At 29.2% G+C, this 27,835-nt stretch overlaps 3 protein-coding genes across 3 annotated transcripts; 1 reads left to right on the forward strand and 2 right to left on the reverse strand.

Moving 5' to 3' along the window:
- Positions 1-4,639: 4,639 nt before the first annotated feature.
- Positions 4,640-7,550, reverse strand: LOC108467675 (GDSL esterase/lipase LTL1-like). Its single transcript, XM_017768406.2, has 5 exons — positions 7,195-7,550; positions 6,976-7,103; positions 6,643-6,885; positions 5,487-5,739; positions 4,640-5,069 (listed from the first exon to the last, which is right to left on the reverse strand). The coding sequence occupies exons 1-5, from the start codon at positions 7,433-7,435 to the stop codon at positions 4,837-4,839; spliced, it is 1,098 nt and encodes a 365-aa protein (XP_017623895.1). The 5' UTR covers positions 7,436-7,550; the 3' UTR covers positions 4,640-4,836.
- A 9,431-nt stretch (positions 7,551-16,981) lies between these two features.
- LOC108469949 (bifunctional TH2 protein, mitochondrial-like) lies at positions 16,982-20,918 on the forward strand. The gene is made up of 6 exons (XM_017771080.2): positions 16,982-17,444; positions 18,230-18,338; positions 18,826-19,116; positions 19,234-19,648; positions 19,777-20,040; positions 20,176-20,918. The coding sequence occupies exons 1-6, from the start codon at positions 17,239-17,241 to the stop codon at positions 20,592-20,594; spliced, it is 1,704 nt and encodes a 567-aa protein (XP_017626569.1). The 5' UTR covers positions 16,982-17,238; the 3' UTR covers positions 20,595-20,918.
- A 118-nt stretch (positions 20,919-21,036) lies between these two features.
- On the reverse strand, positions 21,037-22,430 carry LOC108481951 (uncharacterized). Its single transcript, XM_017785051.2, has one exon. It carries the CDS (start codon positions 22,303-22,305, stop codon positions 21,229-21,231), a length of 1,077 nt encoding a protein of 358 aa, XP_017640540.1. The 5' UTR covers positions 22,306-22,430; the 3' UTR covers positions 21,037-21,228.
- Between the last annotated feature and the right edge of the window lie 5,405 nt (positions 22,431-27,835).

Raw genomic sequence — 27,835 nt, forward strand, 5'->3', positions numbered from 1 at the left:
GGTACATTATTAATTTGGACCCACCAATGAAATTTACTACATGACTGCCATTGTCGGTTTTTATTGTGGTGGACCTTTTTGAAAAAAATAATAAATTAGTCTTTAAATTGGTGATAATTGGATACCAATTTATGTCTTATAGATTTTAGTTATTTGTTTAATCTAGACATGATTTTTGCAATTTAAATTCCATTATTTTAATTAATAAATAATCATTTAACTTTTGTTTAAAAATAATAATAATTTATAAATTAAGTATGATTTTTTTCGGATTTTATTTTAATTTAATTTAATAATGTATATCTTTTGTCGCCTGATTTAAGTTTAAATATATATTTAATTATAATTATTTATTAATTGAAGGAATATGTTTATATATAGATTCACATTTGCTGGAAAATTATTTATTTATGATTTAATATATTATTCAGTATTTAAGTTTGATTTTTTTAAATATGGTATATATGTTTTTTATTTAATGGAGTATTTGTATTTGACAAAATATTATTTTTTAGTGTTTAATTAAGGTTAAAGTTCACTACTGATATTATTAAGTTTGAATTTTCATGATTTTATTAATAGAATACATTTATTTTTAATTATGAATTTGTTTAATTTTATCCTTAATTTGTTAAAAGCTGTAATTTTTGGGTTTTAGACTTGATTTGATAAAAGTTAATTGCTAATGTTATTAGTTAATTATGATTTTTATAGAATCAATCCTAAAACCCAAATTAAACGCTAAATATTTGACACCGTTATTTTAAATACCAAAATATATAACTTTTGCCAAATATAAATATCACATTGAAAGTTGGATCAAAAATATAAGTATTGCATTAAAAAAATAATTTTAAATTCGAGTACCAAATAATGCATTAAAATATTATTATTGCTATTTCTCTTCAACCTGTTATTTCAAGCTTTTAATTTTTTTAAAAAATTTACCACAGCTACAAGAACAATTAATATTTATTCTAAAAATAATTAATATTAGTTTTTATCTTTTAGAGCAATTTATATTTAGCAAAAGAAAATAAAAATAAATTATTTAACAATTTTTATAAATAATTTCGCTTATATTAATCAATTAATGATAAACTAAGGTTAAAGAATGGAGTTTTATTTTAATAAAAATTGAAGTGGGTGGACATGTATTTATTTAAATTTATTAGATACAACTAATGATCCAACAAAATTGGGGCTACATTTCATTATTAAATTTGAATATCATTTCATAATTTAATTGTTGAATGTCCATTCTACCAATAATAAAACCATTAATTCAACTATTATTTTTAGAAAATATATTTGATATATTATTAAATTAAAAAAATAAATTTTATGTTGAAAATCAGTAGTCTCCTATGCCACAGGTTATTTTTCTTCCTTTAAGCTTTTAGGTGAACTAACTATGTCTTCCTTTGAATCTTGAAATTACCATAAAAAAATTTACACAAGTTTTAACTAATTTAATAAACTAATGATACAATCATAATCATAATGGAAAATTGCACCATATTACTTTATCACTACTTTCCATGAAGGACTACATTATTCATTCCATCCCTTAAAACTTAAAACCATGTATTTTAAAATTAAATAGATTTTTTTGTAAATTTAAATTTTAAATTTTAAATTTATCATTAATTATTAAAAATATTTTTATTGAAATTTTCATTTGAAACATTAATGTAATATAAGTGAGGCATGACACTCAACTTTCAAAAGTTGATTAAAGAGAATCTTTTATTATTATTATTGTTACTTTGAAGGTACAATGATTTTAATTATCATAAGTATCGAATTAAATAAAATTTTATACAAATAAAGTAATTATATTATAATAAGGATAAAGGTTTTAAATATAAGAATTGAGTTTTGAACATAATATTAATCAACTTGAAATTTATATGATTTTATTGTTGAACCAAAAACACGATTAGTTAAATAATTAAATAAATAAATCTAATATTGAATCCGCACAGTTAATATTATAGATTTTAATATTTTCAAGACCTCATCATGGAGATTAAGATCAAATTAATAACAAGTGTTGATATAAACAGACAATTTGAAGGTTATTGAAGTTATCCAAGTATCGAAATCAAGGCCTTCCAGCTCATCATTAATTAGGTATATTCACCCCTTCCTAAAGAATGTAGGGAGCTGACTATTGGAATACATCCCTAGAGAAAAAAAAAAAAAAAACATCGAATAGCCAAAAAAAACTTTAACAAGGAGGAAGGGTTGTAGTTGTTTGCACAAAGTCTCTTTATTTTAATTTAATTTAATGTAACTTTTTATTTTTCTTTAAAAAATAAAGCAATAATTCATTTTTATTAATATTTGTATGTTTTAGGTATTAAGAATTAAATTATTCTTTAAATCACAATAATAATAATAATTCTTGTTATTTTGTGATGTGATGTGATTTAAAGGTCGTAGGAAAGAATGAGCAAGGAAACAAAGCTTAAATCAACCATGAAAGTTAAGTATTTTTATAAGTTAATATAATTTTGGTATAATAATAAATTTAGTTTTTAATGTTTATATTTTAGTAATTTATCGTTTATTTTATTTTAGTTAAATTTAGATTGTAAATTTTTAAAGTAGTTAAATTTAATTATCGATTTTTCAAAATAAATTAAATTGTTTATTTAATAAAAATATTGACTAAAATACTAAATTATTATACATTACAACTGTATGTTAATCTATATGTTTTCACACTAATTTTTTATAATTATATATTTTTATATTTTTAATAATTTTTACTTTTTACCATTTTATAATTTTTAAATTATTTATTGATGTGACATATCGATAAATGTGAGATGTCAATACTAGCATTTATGTTAAAAAGGTGATTTGACTTTTTGAATAACTAGTGATGAAATTTAATTTTAAAAAATTAAATTGACGAAAGATATAAATGTTGAGGGTTAAATTTATCGACCCCTAAATCACCCTTTCGGCCCTTTAAAATTTATAATATTAGAAATAAATAAATGATAAACATTATGTCCGTCCCTCCCAAAAATCATAATTCAATTTTGGCTTCCTTAAACAATATTCTAGTTTCATCCCTATTTATCATTATGCCGATAACTTTTAGCCATTGAATTTGACTTTGATACCTACATTTTTTTTTATTCACTTTGATATTTAAACTTGACAACTAAGTTTATTTTAATCATTGAATTTGACAAATGTAAAAATTTAATGATATGATACTATAAAATTGTACTACATCATTTAATCTTAATAAAATCTAAATTTAAAATCAAATTAAATCTAATTATCAAGTTGAAGCATAAAAAAAGAAAAAATATATAAATATTAAATAACAAATTCACCTATATTAATATGTAAAGGTCCACATTGCGGTGTTTAGAGGAATGGATGAAATGAAAGCCACTTGTGTCCATGTGAAGTAGGTTGACTTTTTTAAAACCATTCCCACATAATTGGTTGCCATGTGTCAGATAAGTTGATTATATGTGGTTCCACAACTAGGATTGAATCCAGCTCTTTTCTTTTGGGCTTCATACCTCATAAGGCCCAGTGATTTAACAATAACAAAATAATAATGAAAATATTTGGTACACTAGTAAATTTTTTAAATCCTAATTGGGCTAACAAGTGTCTTATATAGAAATATATTAAAATATTAAAAATATATTTAAAAAAACATGATGATTATTTAATGTTACTTGTCAAATAAAAGAAATACACGATCAGTGTACCAAATACTAATTTAATAATAATAGGAAAATAACAAATACTTGATAAGTGAAGTTTTAAACTCCACAAATAAATTTAGGATGATAACAAGTGTTCTACTTTCATAGAGTATAAAGAGGATAGAATTCGATACACTAACAATATACTTTTTTAATTCCAAAAAATAAACTTAAAAAAACTGCCATGTGTCTTATTTATTTGTCATCACCCTAACTCTGTATATAGAGTTTTTAAATTTCGCTAATGATTTACTAAATATTTTTTCGTAATAAAAAAGTATATTAGAGTACTAAATATTAACCCATAATAATAATTTAATTTATTATGTTCTATTAATGTATTATTTTGGTCTTTCTAGTTTAGTCCAATACTTGAAGGGTTAAAATGGGTTAGCGAGACTAATCCTAGCCCATTACCAAATAATGGCTCTTTTGTCCATGAAATATTCAATTTGATTGGATTGTCATATATAAAGGGAGGAGGATTAAGTTGTCTAGATTCAAAATTTTTTTTTAAGGACAGAACTATGTATATGTTGGGAGGGGATCCTGATGTTATTTTATGAGAGCTGGGCCTTGCTAGTCCCTTGGAATCGCCACTGACGTCAATTTATTATTGCATTTTGTTATATTTTATTATTATTTATATTTGGCCGTATTATTTAGTCTTAGTTATGTCTCTACTTAGTTTTAATGTCAATTAACAGGTAAAATACTTTCTCACATTTTCTAGCTACCTTCAAAAATATTCGAAATGAGAAAAAAAACATATTCAATAAGAATAATCTAAATTTTTACCATAGCTTACTCATTAACAAATAATGCATACAATTTGAAGCATATCATAATCGTAACAAATTCTAATGTGACACTAAATAAAATAAATAAGAAAATTTAATTTTTAATAACTGAGTCGAATCCAAATTTAATTTAAGTCATTCATACAATTACTTTTAAAAGACAACATTTTATAAATTTAGATTCGAATCTCAGCATTTATGAATTCCAATCTTACTTATATCAAAAAAAGAACAAACCGGAAAACAAAAACCCAATTAAATAATAGAGAACTAGTGTATTTTAAGATATGCTAAACCCTTGAATCTAATTCCATGATGGTACTAAGGTTCATTGGGTGCATGTACTTAGTTGAACCAGTAATGATCTGTTGTACGATCAGCCTGTTAGCTCTTTCCGAAGGATGGAATGGATCCCAAAATGCATAAATGTCTCGATTCAGACATAAGTTTGATGCAATTGTGCATAACCCAATACCATTGTAAGGTCCTTGACCACAACAAGCTACCTTGGACGTAACAAAACCTAATCAAAACATGCAGATGATTAGTATGGTTGAGAGTATGGGGATTCGGGTACTTGTCTTGTAAGATTTTTGGAATGTCCCTCGGCTTCTCAAGGTTGCAAATAGCCATTTTTAGCTTTAACAATAAATATTGTGCAGTGCCTGGGGACCAATCGAAGCCTTTAATTCTCAGTTGGATCTATAATGGCATTTATTTCAATATGGTCCCACTATTTTATCTGTTTTTCAACAAACATCTTTTACAGTTCGGTAAAGTTATTACATGTTGCAATGTATAGGCAAGCATTAAATGCCATTTTCTAAATTTATATTTTTTTTTATAAATCTTAAATTTATATGTAAATTTTAATTTAATGTATAATTATATTCATAAAAAATTGGGAATAACATAGATTAAATATGGAAAGAAAATGTACCGAATTGTTGGGGGTTATTGATCCAATCCATGTGCATTTCATTTGTATTTACTGCAACGAAAATATCTGCTCCAAGCTCATTGTTGAGTCCGCTGAGCATTTCAGCAAGTTGTGGGTTGAACAAAGCTGAGGCTCGTTGCAGCTCGATCGCGCATTCACCGGCTCTGCTGTGTTGAGCTAGTTCCGCCGGGACGCAACCTAATGGTCCGGTTCCAGTCACCAATACCCTCCTTGCCCCTAACTCATACAGCCTCTGCAAAGTAAAATACAATATGTTATTCAACTTTTTTTATTTTTCTTAAGGCATTTGTGTCCAAAACGTGAATAAATGCATTAATTTGAATTTAAACATCAAAATAAATCTACCTAAATCCGAAATTTAATCTAATTAATTTATGAAAATTACAAATTAAATGTGACATTTACTAAGATTTAAATCTCCACATCTATAACCTTTTTCCCGGATTTTAATTTTATTACAGAAAAAAAAATGTCTGTCGGCTTTAAATGTATCAACTGAAAAAAGTACCATAACGCATGCTGGCTTCACCAACTAAACCAAACTTGATAAATAAAGTAGAGTTAAATTATGCTATTAGTCCCTATGCTTTTTCTGAATTTGAGATTTAGTCCATGATTTTAAAAGTTAAAATATTCAATCTTTCTATTTTTTCAATTTAAAAATCTTAGTCTAATCATTATCGATATTGGTAATTTCGTAAAAAAATTTGCCATCTTAACATTTTTATTTTCTGTTAATAATATGCCACGTCATATGGTAGTAGTCTAATAATATGTTAAATTGATAAATTTTGATGATTAGACTGAATTTTTAAATCAGAAATGTAAGAGAACTTAAATTTTAACTTTTAAGTATAATGATTAAATCTCAAATTTTATCAAAATATAGGAATAACAGTAAATTTTAACCTAATAGTAATTCACCCTCTGCTCTTTCTAGATTCCATGAAAGCTGGAACGGGGAAACTTGTCTATATATATTGTTTCTAGTGCTTTAATTGGTGATCACATTGTGGCATTTTATCTAGATTTACTAAACCGGTTAGAAAGGGCAGTAGTTGAGCACAATAAATTCTTCAATAATGATGGAAGGTGAGAGCAAAATATATGGTACGAGCAATGGGCAAGTTTTTACCAAAAGAATTTTCCGGTACTCGGAAATTATATAGACGACGTAATCAGGGAGTGCGAATTGCCGTGACCGTGCCGAGAACGGCACCAAGTAGTAGTTGTTTACGAAGTCGTTGCCACCTAGGGTCATTAGAACAAGTGCTTCATTCACTAGGCGTTGTGTTTGTTCAGGTCCAATAAGTGCACTCACTCGTTGCTGATATTGCCTGAAGTACTGTAATTGCTCGCCGATTCTAATTATATTGACCTACAAAATAAAACGAAGTTTAGTCCAGTTGGTCCAGGTACTCCAACCACATCTGTAACCTGTTTTCTTATAAAATGAAAATAGACTTACGAATTGGACTCCGGTGTCGTTGAGAATGCCGATTCCAGCTGAAGCAAAGTTGGCACCAATAAGAAGCCTTTGTCCGTTTAGCTCCGGGCTCAGATATGGCAATGTTGGTTCAGAGCCAATTTGCTCACCTAAATAACCCATGAAAACAGCAGATTGAAACATGTCATACTTCAGACAGACCAAAAAAAGACATGTCTGAAAAAAAATGAAGGAACATACTTATAAGATCTGGGATGTTAAGGCCATTAGAGAACCGGCCAGTAGCTCTATGAGTAGGATAGTCGATACCGTAAGGGTAAGCATCAGCACGAGCCGTGGTAGCTAGATAGTTGTTGTTACCGTTATCGACTAATGAATCTCCGAACACGAAAAACGCCCTCGCGGCCTCAGCTTGAGGACCTACATTGCCTAAAGTAAACAGCAGACCGAAAATCGTAACCAATGTGAACGAGTTCTCCATTGGAAATGGCTCTAAGATAAACTGTGAAATGGTAGATAGCACCGTTGCCTATATATAAGCTTTTTTTTTTTTTGCATATATGCTGTTTCCATTAATGCATTTGTCTACCTCCATTGATGTTAGCTAAGATAATGGCTACCATAACACTAATGCCAGTTTAGGTCGGGTCAAGGAACTTTTTTATTTTTACTTTTTTCAAACTCGATTTGATTAGACTCGTAGTTTTAAATTTATTAATTAATTAATATAAAAGACTTTAAATTACCATAGAAGGGCTGGTAATTGTCCACAAAGTCTCTTGTAGGACCATATGTTTGGGATAGGTGACAATGAAAATATAGCTGGCATGCAATGAATAAAATCTGGGCATTGCCATGTGGACGAAATTTTGGCAAATTTTAATAGAAATAAATTTTAAATTTATGAATTAATCAATATTTCAAAACATTAACTAGTAATAATGTTGAACTAAACAAAATCATTAAGTACCATTAAATTAGCTAGATTATACATGGTCTTTTTCTTTTCTTTTTTTAAATTGTGTCCATAGGATTAATGTATTTTTCTTTCTTTTAGATATAATGGAGTTGTTTTAAGATGATAAAATTGAATCGTTCATTGAATTTTGAATTAATTCATTTAAACTAGATTGAATTTTATTCATGAAAAGTGGGTACATGGTGGGGTGAATTTTGTTTGCACAGTGGGTATGAAGCAATTCTCGCCTAGCTATAAACAAATTATCATTTTATCTTGTATATTCATAATTATTATAAGAATAAATTTGTTATAAAAATTTCATATGTTTATATTTAATTTTTTTCTTGATTGAAAATATTAGAAATAATTAACAAAAATTAAATTGAACTAAAACGAGATAGAACAAGGACGAATGCATCAATATCCATAGAGGCAATAATTATTTTTAATATTATACACCTATAATAAAACGGGACAAATGGGATAACAGAATGTGCTACCTGTAAAAATTGTGTATTTCATTGCCATCTGAAATTACTGTTCAATCCATTCATAGGCTGGTATTCCTATTTAATAAATATATTTTAATTTTATTTTAATTAAAAATATTAATATTAATATAAAATAAACATTTTTATTTTTATTTTTTAAACTAAAAAGAAATTCAAGTACTTTGATGATATCCACATATAAACTATAAATGCATCAATTCGATTAGTTAATTCAGCAATATGTGTGTACAGTTGAGCACTAAATTACAAATATTGAAAAATGGGGTAAATTTGTCATTACAAATATTGAAAAATGGGGTAAATTTGTCATTCACCTGGCAGGCTACTGTACAAGGAAGCTAATAATTTGTTAGGGATTGGCTAATAATAATCCCTTTAGGAGGTGAAATTTGTCACTCTCATGACCCTAACCTTTTTGCATGAAGGAAGAAACCATTCAATGCTATCATGCATGAATTTGTTCAATTATTGATCCCTTCATGAAACCCATTTAATTATATATCACTTGAGCTTATATTATGCCTTAAACTTGAATTTTAATATTTGGATGGTTATCTAACCCCAAGGATGAATAGATGTAATTATTTGGTCAATTATGTAAGATGCGATAGGTATGTCTATGTTGTGCTAAGTGGAATAATTGTGGGTATACTAAATAAGCAATTATATCCTAATTTGTAGACTGAAGTCTAATCAAGCAATATTATATGCTAAATAAGCAAATACTACATACTTGTATTATGTGGTCACACACAAAGTTGTTGACAGTACCTTTCAGCCCTAATATATGCTAAATATGCAACCCTCTTACGTTAATATATGCTAAATAAGTAATTTTAGGATTGTTCAAACGGTTGGTTCGATTAATATTTGAACTAAATTATCATTAACTGAATTACTCGAAATAATTTAACTATTAATCGAACTTAATTTTTTTCAAATATATTAACAGAATCAACATTTATATGTTTTTTGTCTTTTAATTAAAATAAGACATTAAAAACATTATATAAATCTTGAAAGTTAACAACTAAACAGAAAGTTAATAATTATATATAATATTTATTATTTATTTCGGTTAATTAGTTAATTCAGTTAATTATCCGATTTCGAATTGAATTAACCGATCAATTAACCGAATTAGATCGGTTCAGTTAATTAATTCGGTTTTAACTGAACTATGAATACCCTTACTCAACCCGACCTATGGATGACTCTAGTTAACACAGTTAAACTCTCATTGAAAAAGGGAAAAAGAAAAAAAACCTTTATTATTAGAAGTACGTCAATTTAGAGTGAATTCACTGGATATTTGATTGCCATGAAAATGTTGTTGACGTGGATCGTCATATTAAAGAGTTTTATTGATATAATTTAAGAGTTTAAAATTTTAATTGAATGTATTTTTCAGTAAAAGGATTTAATTAATTTTTTATTAAAGCTAAGAGATCTTTTAACCCTTAAGTCCAAATTATAAAAAATTAAAATAATAATTTAATGATTTTCGATAGGTGTCTTAATACTTTTATTTTAGAAAACAAAACAAAGTGATAAAATATTTAATGGGAAAAATCCACGTTCCTTATCATCTCATATTTAAAAACTAATTATAATCAGACAAACTTAAAAAAAAAAAATGGATCCACTTGATTTCTACCATAGGTGGGTTAGTTGGACCATGTGATTAATTTGCATTGCATTTAATTTCGAAAGAGAACTTTTATGGTTGTTGTTATTTTTTGAATTTGTATCGATTGAGTAATAGTTTGATTAGTATAAATATTGTTATTAATATAAGAGGTTGTAGGTTTGAATGCGCTGAAGTACATTATCGTACTATTGATGGGTTGAGGAGGGATTAGAAGTAGTTCTAAAAATTGTATCAAGAAAATAGATATGAGTAGAACCTTTAATGAGATTATTAAAAAAAATTGAATTTATCCTTTCATTATTAGTTTAATTGGCGTTGTTGTATATTGGAGAGATCAATAAATTACATTAGAGGGTTAAAATAAATTATAAATTCTAGATTAATATTTTCTTTGAACCAAAAGTTAATTAATTTATCTTAATTCTTTTGAGATTCAGTATAATTATGTTTAAAAGAGAACATTTAACTACTAATAAATATTGTGTGCACTTGTAAAATAAATTATAAGTTGAGATATAGAGACGAGATTATTAGAAAAAGTAATCAAAATTCTATACATAAATTAAAAAATAGATATAAACGACGAAAGAAAGAAATTTATCGAATTTAATATTTACAATTTATTAATCTCAAAATTAAGCTTTTGTATTAAAATAATTTAAAGTGAAATATAAGAATTGGAGAGTTGTATTGTATGTGAAATATTTAATAAGACCAACTACTTCCCCAACAAAATTTTAAGAGGCAAATTAATTCAACCATCCACCAATTTAACATTCATTTCCAACATATTTTTCTATTATTTTCCTATTCCTATCCTAAGTTAGATGGCATTGGAATTTGTACCTGTTCAATATTTTTATGCTTAAAGTTTAAAATTATAGTAAGATTAAAATTATAATAATATTCTAATGTGAGATAAAAAAACTAAACACATCGCACTAAAAATAAATACTTATCCAAATTATTCAAGGCATTAATTCATGCTATATTTCGCTAAGTAACTGAGTTGAAGAAACTCTTTGTGAAAGCTTCTGAAGTTAATGACGGAGAAGGATGGAGGATGAAATGTTTGAGTTAGTAGGGATAAAATCTTGGGAGCCACCCAAGAATTTTTGTAAAATCCCATTTAAGAATCTTGGACTTCTTGTCATTTTATTTGAGTTAAACCATCTCTTTGGGTTTTGTCATTTGAGTCTGTCTGCTCATTTTGTTGAGTTTAAATTATGAAGTTAATATATTTTTTTTCCTCCTCTAAACTTCTACTTAATTGATAACTAATTTTTTTGGGACTTAATTAATATCTAAACTTCAATTTCATCACACTTTGGTATCTGAGTAGAAATTTCGTTAAAATATGTTGACGGGACATTGACGACCAATAACATCACGACATGTAGTAGTCCCATATTTTGACACGTGATAAAAAATAAAATTTATAATTATTCCACACATAAGGAATGAACCTAGACAAATAGTGGTTTAAGTATAATTTTTTTAGTAATTTTATATATTTTATAATATTATTAAATTAAAAATACATAAAATTCGATATTTTATAAAATCTACATTTTATACATTTTATATATTTTTAAATTTTATATATTTATATTTATAAATATATAAAATATTATGCGGAATAATATATTTTATAAATATAAGATTTTATATATCTTTAATTTCATAATAATATAATAATATGATATTTTATTAAAATTAAAAATATATAAAAATACTTTAAAAATATCTACCATAAATCTAAACATGTCCTGATCCAAATGTATTTAGAGAATCAATTATTTAGGCCCATTCCTTATATGTAAAAATATAATTTTTAAATATTTTTTTATTTTTGTTACATGTCAAAATATAAGACATCACCTATTAATATGATATTGACCATCAATATATTTTAAGGTGTTATTGTTTAAAATTTAAATATATCAAAATAACTTTTAAACATGAACATTAAAAAAAAAAAGGTTTATAACACCATTAGACGAAATATTTGATTAAGCCAAAATTTTCAGGAATTCATTGCAAGTAGCGAAGGTAGCGAAGGTTAATGAACAGTGTTACTTTTCAAATTTCAAGTAACCTTTCTGATTATCAAACAATAATTTAGCAAAAGTCAATTTATTTTCTATATATAGGCAAACAATTATTTCCTTCAATTGAAAATATTAATCGGCAGTTGAGTAGGATTGCAACTACATCTGATTATTTGCGGCCCACTCCGCCAGAGTTAAATAACTGTTAAAAAATAGGAAGTTTGAATAAAAATATAAATTTAAAAATAAGTTTAGATAAAAAAAATTATCTTTTAAATAAGTCGGGTTATGAGTAAGATTTTTTTCAAGTCGAATCCAGCTCGAATTTAAAAAGAAAAAATTATTGTTTTGCTGTCAGCTACCAAACTGCTCTATCCCGCAATAAAAAGAAACCAAATTAATGGACAAACAAAAATTGAATGCACTCCTCTTCCATATATGTACAAATAGAATAGTTTATTTATACAGTATGGTAAAGGAGCCCCTCTATGATCATTGATCATAGAAATAAATAGAAAAAGGAAGAGATATTTTAATCCTTACCAACTTGATCCCCCCCGCAACAAACATGCATGAACTATTTGGATATTATATTGCTATTATATGGTTATTGATCATTTTGTTATTATATTGTTATTATTTTATTACTATTATTTGAATATTGTATAATTTTTATTTTATTGTTAATTTTACTACTATTTTAGAGATATTTACTTGCTAAGTTGTACATATCTTAATATGATTTAAGTATAAAGATTTTTTAAAATTTATTTTTAATTTGTTGAAAATATTAATTTTAATATTTTTAGTCTATTCGATGTATTATAATTTTTAAATTTATTTTTATATAAAAATAATATAAAAATTTAATACAACAAAATTCTAAACACAGTTTTTAGGCTAAGCTCGAGCCTAGAAAGCATGTCAAGAATTTTGCTCTAGCCTAGTCCAAACCTAGTGCATGATCAACTTTAATTCCAGCAAAGAGTTCTTTTTGTTCCATTTTAGCGCTTTTTCCTTGACTACAAAATCAATGTAAATTGGGTCGGATCAAAGCGAATACTTTAATAAAAAGTTGAAAATTTAGCAACTTTGAAATGCTAAATAAAAGTTTTAATACCTGTTCTTATCAAATTTATTATGGTTCAATTTCACCATACATAAATCTTATTCAAATTTATTTTAATCATTAATTTAGTTATACACCTTGATTAAAAAAATTAATATTAGTTTAGGGTAAACTATAAAATAGTCACTTTTGTTTACCTCAAATTATATTTTAGTCACTTATGTTTGAAATGTTATGTTTTAGTCACTTACGTTATTGTTTTGTTACGAAGTGGTCACTCTACCGTTAAGCTCCATTACCTCCCTAACAACGATCCTATGTAGCATTCTAAATGGGTTTTAAATGCCAACTTAGATATTTTACGTGGCAGTCCAAATTAAATTTATTTAATTAAAAACTTATTTTCATCCAAGAAAATGACCATCCAAGTTGGTATTTAAAATCCATTTGGACTACCATGTAGGACTGTCGTTAGGGAAGTAACGGAGCTTAACGGTAGAGTGACCACTTTGTAATAAAACGATAACATAAGTGATTAAAATATAATATTTTAAATATAAGTAACTAAAATGTAATTTGAGGCAAACAAAAGTGACCACTTTTATAGTTTACCCATTAATTTATACAAAATTCATGAAATGAATATATAATTGAAAGGTAATTGGATGTTGAAATTCAGGACATGACCTGCCAAATAAGCTTACACATTTATCATTATATATCTTCTTTCTTTTGAAGGCATATTTATCATATATAACACTATTCTTCCCTTGTTTCAATATTATCCTAATTACGCTATAACATTATCGCAATCAATTGGGCTGAATATAAAGAATTTAATATCTCAAATTAAATAGTATTGTCTAAATATTAACATGAATTAATTTAATTAATTAAATATTCGTTAATACTTTAATAAAATATCAAAATTGAGTCTGATTATATTTTTATTTATTTTCTTGTATTTTAATTTAAAATAAGTGAGATAAATTTAAATTCAACACTACCATAAAAAAACTCGTAAAGTAAGCTTAGCCCAGAATTAGTAGACCATGAAGGCTTTTTAAGGGATGATCTCCCGCAAGAGCATTAGTGCTTCCTCTATTACGTTCAAAACGCTTCTACAAGCTTTTCTTTTTTCATAGCTCAATCAAAGAAGCACAATATGCAGGAGCAATCTAGTGATCCTAACTATGCAGAAGAGCCATGCAACGAGATTGTTTGATTTGGGCACCTTCCTAATCAGCCCAGGATAGAGAATAAGATGATGATATTTTGATTTATATTCATATATATATATATATAGATAAAGTTCTATCAAGTTATGATTTCCTCCGTTCTATAAGAGGTCAATTTAGATGATTCAACTAATCCCAAAACATATAATACAGTTTAATAAAAAATACAATTTTAAAAAGAAATTTTAATCGGCGACATAAATTTGAGATAATATCACAAGTTAATCGATATTAATTTAGTTAAAAATTATTTTTAAATAGTCTAAAATAAAATCACAATAATAAGATCAAATTTTGTTATCAATCTTTGTATTATGCGGAAGTTGATGATTTAATCTCAATACTTTAAATTTGTTAGTTTTAGTCCATGTATTTTTAAAAATAGTCATTTTTAGTTTCTATACTTTTTAAAGTTTAGTCATGATTCAAACAGTAACAATTAAATTGTAACACCTTTAACTCGTATCCATTGTTGGGATAGGGTTACAGAGCATTGCCAGGGTTTACGGATAAATCATATAGAAATTTCAAACGTTTCTTTACATATCAATACTCATAATAAAACCAATCAAAATCATATATATCGTCCCTTAAACGAGCCCTCAAGACCTGAAATACATATTAAAAACAAGTCGGGACTAAATCGAAACCTCAGAGAATTTTTCAAAAATATTTAAAATTTTCAACATTAGAGGGGTCACATGGCCGTATGACTCACACGGTCAGGACATTCGAAATAGGGACACACGACGGTGTCTCAGCCCGTGTCCATACCCGTGTAACTCTCTAACTTAGGTCACACGGCCGTGTCCATACCCGTGTAACTCTTCGGCCGTGTGAGCATACTGACTTGCATTCGTAAAAGATACAATGGACACACGGCTATTTCACCTAGCCGTGTGTGCACGGCTGAGACACACGCCCGTGTCTCTACTCGTGTGGACCAAAATAGACCATTTTCTAAGCCACATTTCTCACCCAAATTTATACCAACCTAGCCTCAACAATTTACACATCAACAAGCCATGACAAGACATTCAACACAAGCTAAAATAAAGTCTTAAACATGTATTTTTATCACATACAACCAATATACCCATAGGTACCTCTAATGACAATTTAAAAATATGTCCACTAATGTCCAAACTTACCTATCTAATTTATCTAACTTAGCAAAGTTTACTATAACTCAATTACATACATACATACATACATTCATACATACATACATACATACATACATACATACATACATACCTTAATTTCATACCAATATGTAAGTTGTTATATAAACAAAATATTATTCATAATATTTACATAAGCTAAATTTTGACCAAAATCGAAAAAAAGCCTATACATGCCATATAAACTGTATTTAATGTTTCAAAAACTACCGAGATAAGCTGGATAGTATGACTTGAGTGCTGATCCAATCGTCCAACCTTCCGAAAATCTATAAAGACATTAAACAACATATATAAGTTTAATGAAGCTTAGTAAATTTGATAGGTTAAACAAAGTCTTATCGAACCTACTATAACAAGTCAAATAAATAAAATCATTCATGTCAATTCCCTGTCATTCACTGTCAATTTCCTATCATTCACAACTTCTATTGATAAATACATTCGTATTCAATCCCATATAAAAATAAATAATATGTCTTTTAAATTCATTTAATAAATCACCTTACCGAAATTTTTCCATTCGAAGAACGACTTATGGATGAGAGTATATCGTTAACAGAAGCTCATAAGAGTTGATCCTTTCAAATACGACAATAGAAGCTTGAAAGATGAATAGAAGCTCGTAAGAGCTAATTCACCCAAATCTGCCAAATAGAAAGTAAACACGAGAGTTCGCAACAAATATTGAACCCCGATTTACTTGGGAAAAATGCCGTTGTCTCCTTCCAATACCATCATCACCAAATTACGAATATACTGAAATTCCACGTTCCATTCAAACCGAAATCCAATTCTATATATGAAAATTGCTAGCTAATATGGTTATGTATATGAGAATATATTTGTCGCATAAAATTTTGAAAATAACAAAGCTTAATGAATTTAATGATAACCATTTGTTCATGACGGAAATTTTAGAATTCGAAAAATATAAAGACTAAAATGACTAAATTAAAGTGCATAGACTAAACATGAATTAGACATAGTACATTGACTAATATCGTAATTTAACGGGGTATTTAAGTCATTTTAATTTAAAAAATACTTCTATATATATTTTTAAAAATAATAAAATAATTGTTCCCCACTTTTCTCGTGTATATTTTTATCATTAACTCTGAGTATAATTTTTATTATTTTATCAATAATTTTAAAATTTTAAAATTAATCATTAGTAATTTTATTATGTTTAATTTTAAAAATATTTATTGGGTTCATATACAAAATTATTAAATGTAATAAAATAATTGCTTAAAATATAAATGATAAACTTTATAAACATTAATATTAAAAATAAATATTTTATTATTTTTAAACTAATAAAATAGATTCTAAAAAAAAAACTAATAAAATAGATGCTATTGGCCCAAAAGAGGAAACATGGAAAATTATAGATTCCTATAAATACTGTAATCTCCAATCACCATTAGCATTACCATTACGATCAAAAAGCCAATTGCCAAGTGCCATTCTTTGATGCGCTTACTCTTTTTCTTCTTCTCGCTACCCAATCAAAACCCTCTTCCCACTCGTCCAATCCCCCCGCCGAGTCCACTCGTCACCGCCGCCGCCGCCGCCGCCGCCGCTTACTCCAACTCGGAGATCGTCAAATCCAATGGCGATCCCTCCTAAGTCCGTTGGTGCCGTTATCCCCACCGAGGACGGTCTAGCAAGCAGGTTCTGGATCAAGTTTCGTAGAGAATCTGTGCTTTCTCTTTACTCGCCTTTTGTTGTTTGTTTGGCTTCTGGGTCTCTCGAGATCGACACCTTTCGTCATTGTATTGCCCAAGATGTGCACTTCCTCAAAGCTTTTGCTCAAGCGTTAGTCCTTTTTTCCTCTTTTAACATTTTCTTTGTCTTTTCCATGGATTTTCAATCTGGGTTTTGTTTGTTCTGGAGAATATATCTTTGGGTTTTCTTCTTTTTCTGTTAAAGAAATGTAGTCACAAGCTTGAGTTCTTTAGGTTTCTTTTTTCCTTCTGGGCTTTATTTTGTGATCATTTATTAACTTGTGTATTAAAATTTATCATTTCTTGGATAGTAGAATCTTGAGTTTCTTTTTCTTGATAATCTGTTGCTAAATAGGTGAATTTTGTGAATGCAATTTACTTCATTGTTTAAGTTATTTAATTTTTTGGTACTATTGGATGGTTGCTTTTGGGGTCTGCGAAAAGGGAAGTGAATTGGAATCTCAATCTTGGATGGTTGAGTATTCTTTAGATTGCTTACCCAGTTTGGTTAGAAGAAACTGAAAATGAATATTTTTAATTATCAAGATTATTTTTTCTTCTGCATCTAAAGTTAGACGTTAATGAATCTTAGTTATTGATTGCTGAGAAAGTGTAGGACAAGGAATGGAGTGAAAATTTTAATTTCCAAGCACCATTTGGTTACTTAAGTAATTGTTCGGATGTTTCTTTTCTTTTCTTTTTGTCAGCTTTCTCAGTAGCCAATTGGATGGTTATATTTGTTATTATTTGATGGAAAAGGTAATTATATTGCTTAAGTAATTACCTTTTCTCATCTAGTTTTTAAGTAGAATTGACGTCTGCTGTTTATTAGAATGTCCTTAATTGATTTCTTGTTTTCTTTGATCCGGATTTTAGGTATGAATTGGCAGAAGACTGTGCAGATGATGACGATGCAAAGTTAGCAATCTCTAAGCTAAGGAAGGGTGTTTTGGAGGCGCTGAAATTGCATAATTCTTTTGTACAGGTATGATGAAAGGATCCATCATTTCTTTTCCTTAGCGCATGCTCAATTATTGGACAAGTTGAAGATGGATAAAGGATATTGAATTTCAATTTAACCATTGCTTGTAGATATATAAAATATCATTTTACCGAGGTAAAGCGGGATTTACTTGGAAAAGATTGGCGTCTATAAGATGCTACCTCGGGGGTCCAATTTGCATGTGATATCATATTCAGTAGAAGTTTAATCCTAAGTTTTCTTCTATACCAAGTAAATCTTGATAATGTTGGATTTTGATGAGGTTTGGACTTTGGAGTTTGATATGGTAAGTCCAGTAAATTATAACTAGGAGAAATCTTATATCGAGATTTGAGGAAATAATCAGAGCTTAGATAGTACTATCTGCCGTGTTATGATGTTTACAATCCATATGCATATCGGTATCTCCTTGGTCCTTAATTCTTGTCTGTGAGGGTCTCCACTTTATCTGAAATTCGGAGTTCTGCAGGAGTGGGGTTTGGACTTTGTTAAAGAATGCCCTGTCAATTCTGCAACTTTAAAGTACACAGAATTTGTACTGGCAACAGCTTCGGGGAAGGTTGAAGGACTGAAAGCTCCAGGAAAACTTGACACTCCATTTGAGAAAACAAAAATTGCAGCTTATACTCTGGGGGCTATGACACCTTGCATGAGGCTGTATGCCTTTCTTGGTAAAGAATTGGAGGCAGTTCTAGACCCCAATGAGCATGACCACCCATACAAAAAGTGGATAGGAAATTATTCTTCCGAGGGTTTTCAGGTATGGCATTGATTGGAGTCTTTGTTTCTAATGGTCAGCTGGGTTCTCAGAGGAGAATATCATTAAATAAATGGCCTTTTAAGTCCCATGGCTCAACTATTGATTCTTTGAATTTAGGCGACAACTCTGCAAACAGAAGACTTGCTGGATAAACTTAGTGTCTCTTTGACAGGCGAGGAACTAAACATCATTGAGAAGCTTTATCACCAAGCAATGAAACTTGAAATAGAATTCTTCTATGCTCAAACGCTTACTCAGCCCACTGTTATTCCTCTGACTAAGGAGCATGACCCTGCTGGAAATCGTCTCATGATATTTTCCGATTTTGATCTTACTTGCACAGTTGTTGATTCATCTGCCATTTTGGCCGAGATAGCAATAGTGACCGCTCCTAAATCTGATCAGAACCAACCCGAAGGTCAAATTACTAGGATGTCTTCTTCTGAGTTGAGGAACACATGGGGTGAACTTTCCCAACAATACACAGAAGAGTACGAACAATGCATAGAAAGCATGTTGCCATCCGACAAAGGTATTTTATTATACTGCAATACCACCTTAAAGCTTTTACTCTACGTTTAATCTTCAAACAGACTTTGCTGGATTACATTTCAGTTAGTTCCTTTTATGTTGATATTTTTATTTCACGTGGTTTTACAGAGGAGTTCAACTATGAAACTCTGCATACAGCACTTGAGAAACTCTCAGATTTTGAGAAAAGGGCAAATTCTAGAGTGATCGAATCAGGGGTACTGAAGGGTCTAAACTTTGAAGACATTAAACGAGCCGGTGAACGATTGATTCTTCAAGATGGCTGCACTAATTTCCTTCAGAAAATTGTAAAGGATGAAAATCTTAATGCCAATGTCCATCTTCTTTCTTATTGTTGGTGTGGTGATCTCATCCGGGCTGCATTTTCGTCAGGTATGACCCTTTCCTCCTAACATTACACTATGATCTCTTGAGCAACCTGTTCTGAATAATATCCCCGATGTCTAACATTCGATAGAAACCGAAAGTCTATTTGTTTCTAAGTCAAACCAATTTGTTGATTTGAAGCAAGGGGTTTAGATGTTGTCAACATACACGCAAATGAACTCAGCTTTCAAGAATCTGTGTCCACGGGTGAAATCATTATGGAAGTGCAGTCTCCAATCGACAAGATTGAAGCTTTCAATAAAATCATACAAGGCTGTAGCGATGACAAAAGGAACTTAACTGTTTACATCGGGGACTCGGTTGGCGATTTGCTTTGCCTACTGAAAGCAGATATAGGTATAGTGATTGGATCGAGTTCAAGCCTAAGAACAGTGGGGGCTCATTATGGAGTTTCGTTTGTGCCATTGTTCCCTGGTTTGGTTAAGAAACAGAAGGAATATGGTGCTGATGGAAGCTGTTGTATTTGGAAGGGCCAATCAGGCATTCTTTACACTGCCTCTGGTTGGGATGACATTCATGCCTTATTTTTTGGACATTAGAGATTTTTTTGTAAATTTTGGGTTGGAAAGGCGTCATTTTCCATGTTAGTTAGGATTCTATGTTACTCTGACTTGGGTGCATCTTCAATTTTTCGGGTTCTTTCACAGGTTATTTTTCATGTATTGTGAGTGTTGTTGAAAATGTGTCGGATATAGAGTGAGAGTAGGATCATTTTTTACAGAGAGGGGCAAAGGGGGGCAGCAACCCAAAGAAACCCTTTTTGATATGTTTGGGCGGCTGGCCCCTGTTGAAATCTTCAACAGAAAACTTTTTGACAATATTACTGTAATCACCATATATGTGAATAAAGTTTTTTTTTTTTACATTTTGGTCCCACTGAAATTTATTTACTTTCTCACAGTGTGTTTGAATTATAAGAAAGATGTGAATGAATCAATAAATTCCATTAAAAACTTGAATGATGCTACCACGTCTTAAGAATTAAATGAAAACAGCTAAATGTAACATTTCGAGGCTTCTTTTCTTTGACAATCTATACATATATATATAAACATTATATATATATTGGAGTTGATGATTTTTTTTTCTTTACAATATAAAATTAAAAAATCATAATCTGTTGTTCTCCATATATATATGTAATAGCTGAATTAAAATCTTTTCAGAGAAATTTCAAGCAACAGATTTGGTATTAATATCATTTATAGAGCCCAAATGGCAGATTTTATTATTGTTGCCATCGCCACTGCCATTGTTTCCATTGCTACGTTTCTTCTTACTTCCAAAATTAATCGATATTTCGAATTGGAAAGTATTACCGAAACATGAAAACAATTTGATACCACGACCGCTTCTTTTCTTCCTCGATCTCCTCCTCGATTTCACGGCCTGAGGTGGGATTTCCGACCGCCACCTCTCTAATTTCTTCGATAGTTCTTCTTCCCTTTCTTTCTTAGTCCATTCCGATATCTTACTCGTTTCTTTCGTCTCCGGTTGGTTGTTTCCCGGCGGTTGATACAACCCTTTGGCAATAGCTGCCGCCACAACCGAAGCTGAAGGTCCGACGTCGGAATTACAAAGCGAGTCACCATTCACCATGCTTCCGCCATTGCATTTAACCTCGGAACCACTGGAACCTGAACCGCATTTAAAAATGGAACCTTGAGGCCTTTTCTCATAGTTTTCCTCCGCTGTTAACTCGGAGCTTATGTTGGCATTTGTCTCATGATTCTCATGGACACTGCCGCCGCCGCCGTGGATTGTTGGTTCTGGCTTTGGGTCTTCTACCTGAGGGGTGCTTCGCATTGAACTATCAACGAGGGCAACCTCCATTTTAAGAATCCCTTGAGGGCGGCCAGAGGGGCGGCGGATTTGAAGCGTGACGGTTCTCCTGGCTGAGTCATTGCTTTTGGCGTCGGCAACGGATCGCAAATGGAAAATATCGTTAATCAAAACATTAACGGATCCAACCAAAGCATCTTTAACCCACGCTGCGGCGTAGATCTCAACGGCGATCGTCGCATCCTCGGAGTTTAAGAACTTCTCGTCGACTTTGAACTTGAAAGGGTCGTTCCAAATCGGGTCAGTTCCGCCTTTCTGGTCGACTCCGGTGGAAAGCTTCTCGTCGGGTTTGACCCAAACCACCGCATAGGTTTTCATGTTTTTGGAGACCGGAGTAAGGTCTTCGGCTGAAACGAGGTTAATCTCAAGAACCCGGGAATGAGTAGAAGGAGGAGCAGGAGGATCCATGGTGGTGGTTGAGACACGGCGGAGTGCCACCTCAAAGTCGGCCTAAGTCACCAACAACAATCTACGCATGCATGAAAGACAAATGCATGCAAAGCAACGAACATGGGGAATAAAATACGGGGAATAGTTTTTGGGGCGAAATTAATGGAAGGAAAGTTTGTTAATTTGGCATCATTTTAATTACACCGTTACTTTTTTTTTTTTTTAATTTTATTTTTTAATTAATTAACTTGTTCTATTGTTTAAGTACATTAATTAAGCTTAAATTATTATAACTCTGGTTTGAATTCAAGTCAAAACTCATAATTTAACTGTATTTCGTTCAACTAGTTTGCTGTAAATTTGCTAAATCTATCCAACTTTCCTTTTATATATTTATCCTATATTTAAGATTTTCGGTAAATTAAATATTAATTTAATTACAAAATGTAAAATAATTTATTTCATTCTCTAACTTTATAAAAAAATTAATCATCCATTTAACTTTTGTATTTTTTATTTTTAAATAAAATAGATAAAAATAATATTTTTAATTTTATTAACGTGAGTTACATAATTACATAATAAATGATACGCTAACATTTAATTAATTTTAACAATAGAAGTAGGGCAACCACTTTTAAAATGATATTTGCTTTTGAGGACTTGGACACATAACTCGTTACCTTTGGTGATAATGCCAATCCCCAATTTGAAAAGAAAAGATTTGTTTGATCACGTAATCGACTTAATCCAGGGCCCCCGTTCTCCACAGGTTGACAAACAGAGTTCCATTCCACTAATGCGGGCTTTCTTGAATTAGTAGTAAAACCCCAAATGAAAGCACGAGCAATTTTTTCAATTTCATTACACACTTAAAATTTTATTTTATTTGATACGGTTTAAAAAGTTTAAGATATAACTCATTTGTTAAAGAAATAAAATAGAAATGCAAAATTAGAGATCTATGAGGGCGAAGTTCTGAAGGTGTTATACGGACCTTACCACACAAGTTGAATTCGTATTGGATTATGGGTCATTTAATCCTTAAAAATTACGTATAGTCAAAAAATCTCTTGTATTATTGTTTTCAATATTAGTGAATTTTCTCCTTTTTTTACCTGTGATTTTTCTCGATAAGAGTTTTTCACATAAAATATGTATGTTATTTTTCTTTTCTTATTGCTTTGCAATTATTCCTACTACCATTATCAACGTATAATACAATAATAATCATGTTAATCTGCATAAAACAAAATAAAAGGTAAAAAGAAAATATAAATCGCTTAAAATTAAATTAATTTTATATTATTATAAGTGAACTAAAATAATAAAATATAATAAAAACAATGAATTAAATTTGTATTGAGATACAAGGCAATATATATATATAAACACTTCATTTAATAACCTTAATGGTAATCAATTTTTTTTTAAAAAAGTAACTCTAATTCAATAAGCTTAGTTACCATTGTACAATTAACCTTCACATGTTTGATACATAATAATTAAAATAAATAATTGGACTTTATAAAATATTGTAAAGTACACTTTAAAGTTAGCCCAAAGTTAATCTAAAACTTCAAATTTTGTTATTTTCATATTGTCCTAAATAAAAAACTATAATTTGAACTGCCAAATTCGAAATTATGCATTTCAAAAAAATATTTTAAATTTTTCAAAAAAATCTTGAGTCGCAAGAAAACAATTAAATCGTAAATGTTTGGATTCTATTCAAAAATTCATTTCAAATTTACTCACTATTTTTCCTTCGGAAACAACTTTAACAAATTCAATTTAATAAATATTTTTTTTTTCCTTTTCAGGAAAGGGGTAGAGATAGTTAATAGATGAAGATTAATGATAACCAAATATTTTTGACATTAAGTCTGTCACCACTACAAAAATTAAGTAATTGCTTGGTCAAAATGAAGAAAAAATGTCTGAGGGAACAGTTTTCTCAAAATTGTATTTCGAAGTTGTGATATTAAATTTAATCAAAATTTTTGTTATAATTAGAATTTATCATACAGAAAAATAATATAATGCATAAAATTTATATATATTTTGTAAAGTAATTGAGTATATTGTTTTATTTCTTTTAAATGTTGAGAAATTACTTGAATAGATAATTTAATTAAAATTTTTAAGTGGATAGTTTTTTTATATTAGGTGATAAGTTTTTTCTTAAAAATAGTATTTTAATAATAAATTTGCAAAAACTGTATTGGGGTTACTCCTTATTATAGATTTTAATTTTTCAAAAAATAATTTATTTATGCAATAACGATATGAGCAGATATTACTATTAGGCATAACAACTAAAGAACAAAATACAAAAGCAATTAGTTATGCAATTTGATTTTCACCTACGTTTTCAAGAGTTTACATATAGAGATAATTAACTATCTTTAATCCTCTACAAACAATGATTTAGGTCTTACTATTAACTAGTATAGCAACCTCACTTTTGCATCTAATATTTAAATCTCTCTCCATTAAATTCTCTCTTAATAACTTAATTAGTTTGTAAAACCAAGTGACCCACTTATTTTACTTACAACAATGCACTCTCAAAAGTAATTCTTAATGAATAGATTAAGTGCTAAACTCCCAGTACTCTCACATATATCATTGTTTTTGAACTTGCTAACATACGGATCAAATACAAACAAAATCCCCACTAAAGTAGCAATTAAATCAATATTTAGAATATCTCAATAAAATTTAAGATAATTTAGAGATATCTAAAATAAGTTTTTAAGTTAGTTAATCTAATTTCAAGGAATTTAATTTGCTTGATTCAACCTGTAATGATTTGTTGTCCCAAATGATCAACCTTCAAAGATGGGCCAACACATTCATGAGATCAACAAAGTAAACTTGAAGAGTTCCAAACTCAGTTATAACTTTTTAGTATCACTGCTCTCATAACTACCTCATTTTTCGTACTTTCATCAATTGAGCAAGGCATATATGTAGTTTTTTTTTTTTTGCATATTTATTCTAGTTTAATAGCTGGTGATTAATTTTACTTTCAAATTTTACTGTTTGCTTGCTCGATCTAACAGGATCGAAAAAGTTTTTCATCGATTAAAACCAATGTTTTTAAAAACAGTCTGAAGAACGATTGAACTGTTTAATTCGTGATTTGATACACACTAATTGAATCTCAAGCTAAAAACCGATTGAACTAGTGGCTGGATTGATTGAGCCACTTTTCTCTATTTTTAATAATTTTTATTTATTTTATGAATTTTTAAAAAATTATTTGATCGAACCAAGAATTGATGGCCTAATCAGTTCGACCACTAATCTAGTTTTGAAAACTTTGATCAAAACCATGAACCAAAAATGCTTACATTTGTACTAGAAATCTAAGATGAGAGGAAGAAGAAAGAAAATATATATACATTTAAAAAGAAAAAAATAATACTTTTGTGTTGTTTGCCACATAATAGTTTTTAATTGATTATATTTTTAAATAGACATAACAGTTTGACTAACACAACTTGAGAAAAATAATAATTTAAATACCACTTGAGACCAAAATAATTAAATATTAATATGAAAAAATAGTATAATTTAAATACTAATTTGTAGGCTAAAACTAAAATATATTATGCTTGAATAATTTCTTACCAATTAATTATTCAAATCTCTTCTATAAAAAAATTAATTCTAAATATTGCAGCTAACAAATATGAGTATATTTGGATAGCACAAAACAATTGAACAAAGGTGTAATTATTAGGGTGATAATTACACTCTATTGTAATTACAAGGAATTGTAATTCCTTCAACATGTTTGGTTGACAATGTGTAATTACATTGTAATTCTTTATGTCATATCCGATAGTACAAATTGTAATTACACAATTACATAATTTATATTTTTAAAATATTAATTACTATAAAATTATTAGTATGATAAAAATACTAAACAAGTAATAAAAATTAAAATCAAATCATCACATATATTATATTTGTCTAAAAAATAGTTGATAATACGATTATTAATAAAAAATAACAAGAACAACAAGCATCATATGCAATTTTATCTAATTTTTCTAGTGCCTGTTGGGCTATTCCCTTTTTAATATTTAATATATGTTCCTTATCATTATCTGTTGGTCTTTGACAGAATTCATTGTCATCTAAATTTAAATATGCATCATTATGATCATCATGTTCTTATTCTTCCATGGAGTCTTCGAAGTATAGATCATCTAATACCACCTATGATTGAAGTTATAAAATATCCAACATGCTAGTACGATCTAACCTTTTTTTTTATACTATACTAATGCGATTTTGCTAATATGTATTACATGTCTCAAATTAAAGAGTTTACGAGTTGCTTATGACACTTGTGTCTAGCACCATTCTCTCAAATGATATTATACTTCATGATATAGTGCAAGAAAATCTTTTGTATTTGCATAATTAACACCAACCTTATAATATTTTTAGTTCACAATCCAAATAATTTGTAACTTTAACTATGAATAACTTATATAAATTTAATTTGAGAAAAGACTTATGCTAAGTTATATCAATTTTTATAATACGTAAATTAAATAAAAACAATATAAAATTGTCTTTTATAAATAAGTTATGATAAAAAAACTATAATATTCGAACTTTGGAGATAATATTTGTAGTAGGCCAAATTTGCCCGACCCATATAAAAACCAAAAAAACAAACCAAAATTAAAAGCCCAACAAATATTATATCAGTCCCTTAAATACTTAAAGTCCAATTACATAACATAAGCCCAGTTGCATGACCCCATTACTAATACTTTAGTCCAATTACTAAAAGCAGGAGCCCTACAGCCCAAATATGAACACCCCGAATAGCCCAGAAATTTTAGAACCCTAGGGTTCCTTCCCATGCGCCGCAACCAGTATCCTCCTGACGCCACGCACGCTCCCGTGCGCACGCCAGCACCACCCCATACACCTCGTGCCAAGGGCCAACGCACAGCCTCCCTCATGCCACGCCCAAACCATCTGAGTGCGCACCCATACCTGCAAAAGAAAACAAACGAAAGCAGCAACAAGCCAATACAAAAGCAGAGGACAAAAATTGTTGTTTTCTTTAGTTATTCGGCTATAAAGCCTTTGATTTTCGATTGTAAAAGGGGGTACGCAACCAAAAGAATAAAAATACGGACAAAAAAACGAAGAATACGAACGCCTACACATTTTAGGCGAGATATATAAGCAATACAAAAAAAAGGTGATTTTCCAGATCTGTTTTCTTTTAATTTCTCTTGAGGGGGTTCGCAAACTTGGCATGAACACATAAGGGTAACCCGAATCGACACCGATGAAAACCCAAACATCTAAAAAACGCTTGGATGTGGGTGAGGGTCGAACGGCGTTAAAATTTTAATCAAATCTTTTAAGTTCGTTTCTTTTTACGAATAGTATAGGATCTAAGTTTTTTTTTTTAAAAAAAAAAGGGGAAAAGGAGAAAGAGTGGTTACCGGATCTTTGGGGTTGAGGCTCCTACAGGCGAAAGTTAATCGTCATCCGCATCACT

Source organism: Gossypium arboreum, chromosome 8 (assembly GCF_025698485.1).
Source record: "Gossypium arboreum isolate Shixiya-1 chromosome 8, ASM2569848v2, whole genome shotgun sequence".
Taxonomy (NCBI): Eukaryota; Viridiplantae; Streptophyta; class Magnoliopsida; order Malvales; family Malvaceae; genus Gossypium; species Gossypium arboreum.

Excerpts from the sequence above, each read along its gene's own strand:
- LOC108467675 (XM_017768406.2), bottom strand. The coding sequence starts at position 7,435 with ATGGAGAACTCGTTCACATTGGTTACGATTTTCGGTCTGCTGTTTACT. Across the intron at positions 6,886-6,975 it reads ACGACACCGGAGTCCAATTC|GTCAATATAATTAGAATCGG; the intron begins GTAAGTCTATTT and ends TTTATTTTGTAG. Across the intron at positions 5,740-6,642 it reads AGTACCGGAAAATTCTTTTG|AGGCTGTATGAGTTAGGGGC; the intron begins GTAAAAACTTGC and ends TTTACTTTGCAG.
- LOC108469949 (XM_017771080.2), top strand. The coding sequence starts at position 17,239 with ATGGCGATCCCTCCTAAGTCCGTTGGTGCCGTTATCCCCACCGAGGAC. Across the intron at positions 17,445-18,229 it reads CTCAAAGCTTTTGCTCAAGC|GTATGAATTGGCAGAAGACT; the intron begins GTTAGTCCTTTT and ends TCCGGATTTTAG. Across the intron at positions 19,649-19,776 it reads CATGTTGCCATCCGACAAAG|AGGAGTTCAACTATGAAACT; the intron begins GTATTTTATTAT and ends GTGGTTTTACAG.
- LOC108481951 (XM_017785051.2), bottom strand. The coding sequence starts at position 22,305 with ATGGATCCTCCTGCTCCTCCTTCTACTCATTCCCGGGTTCTTGAGATT.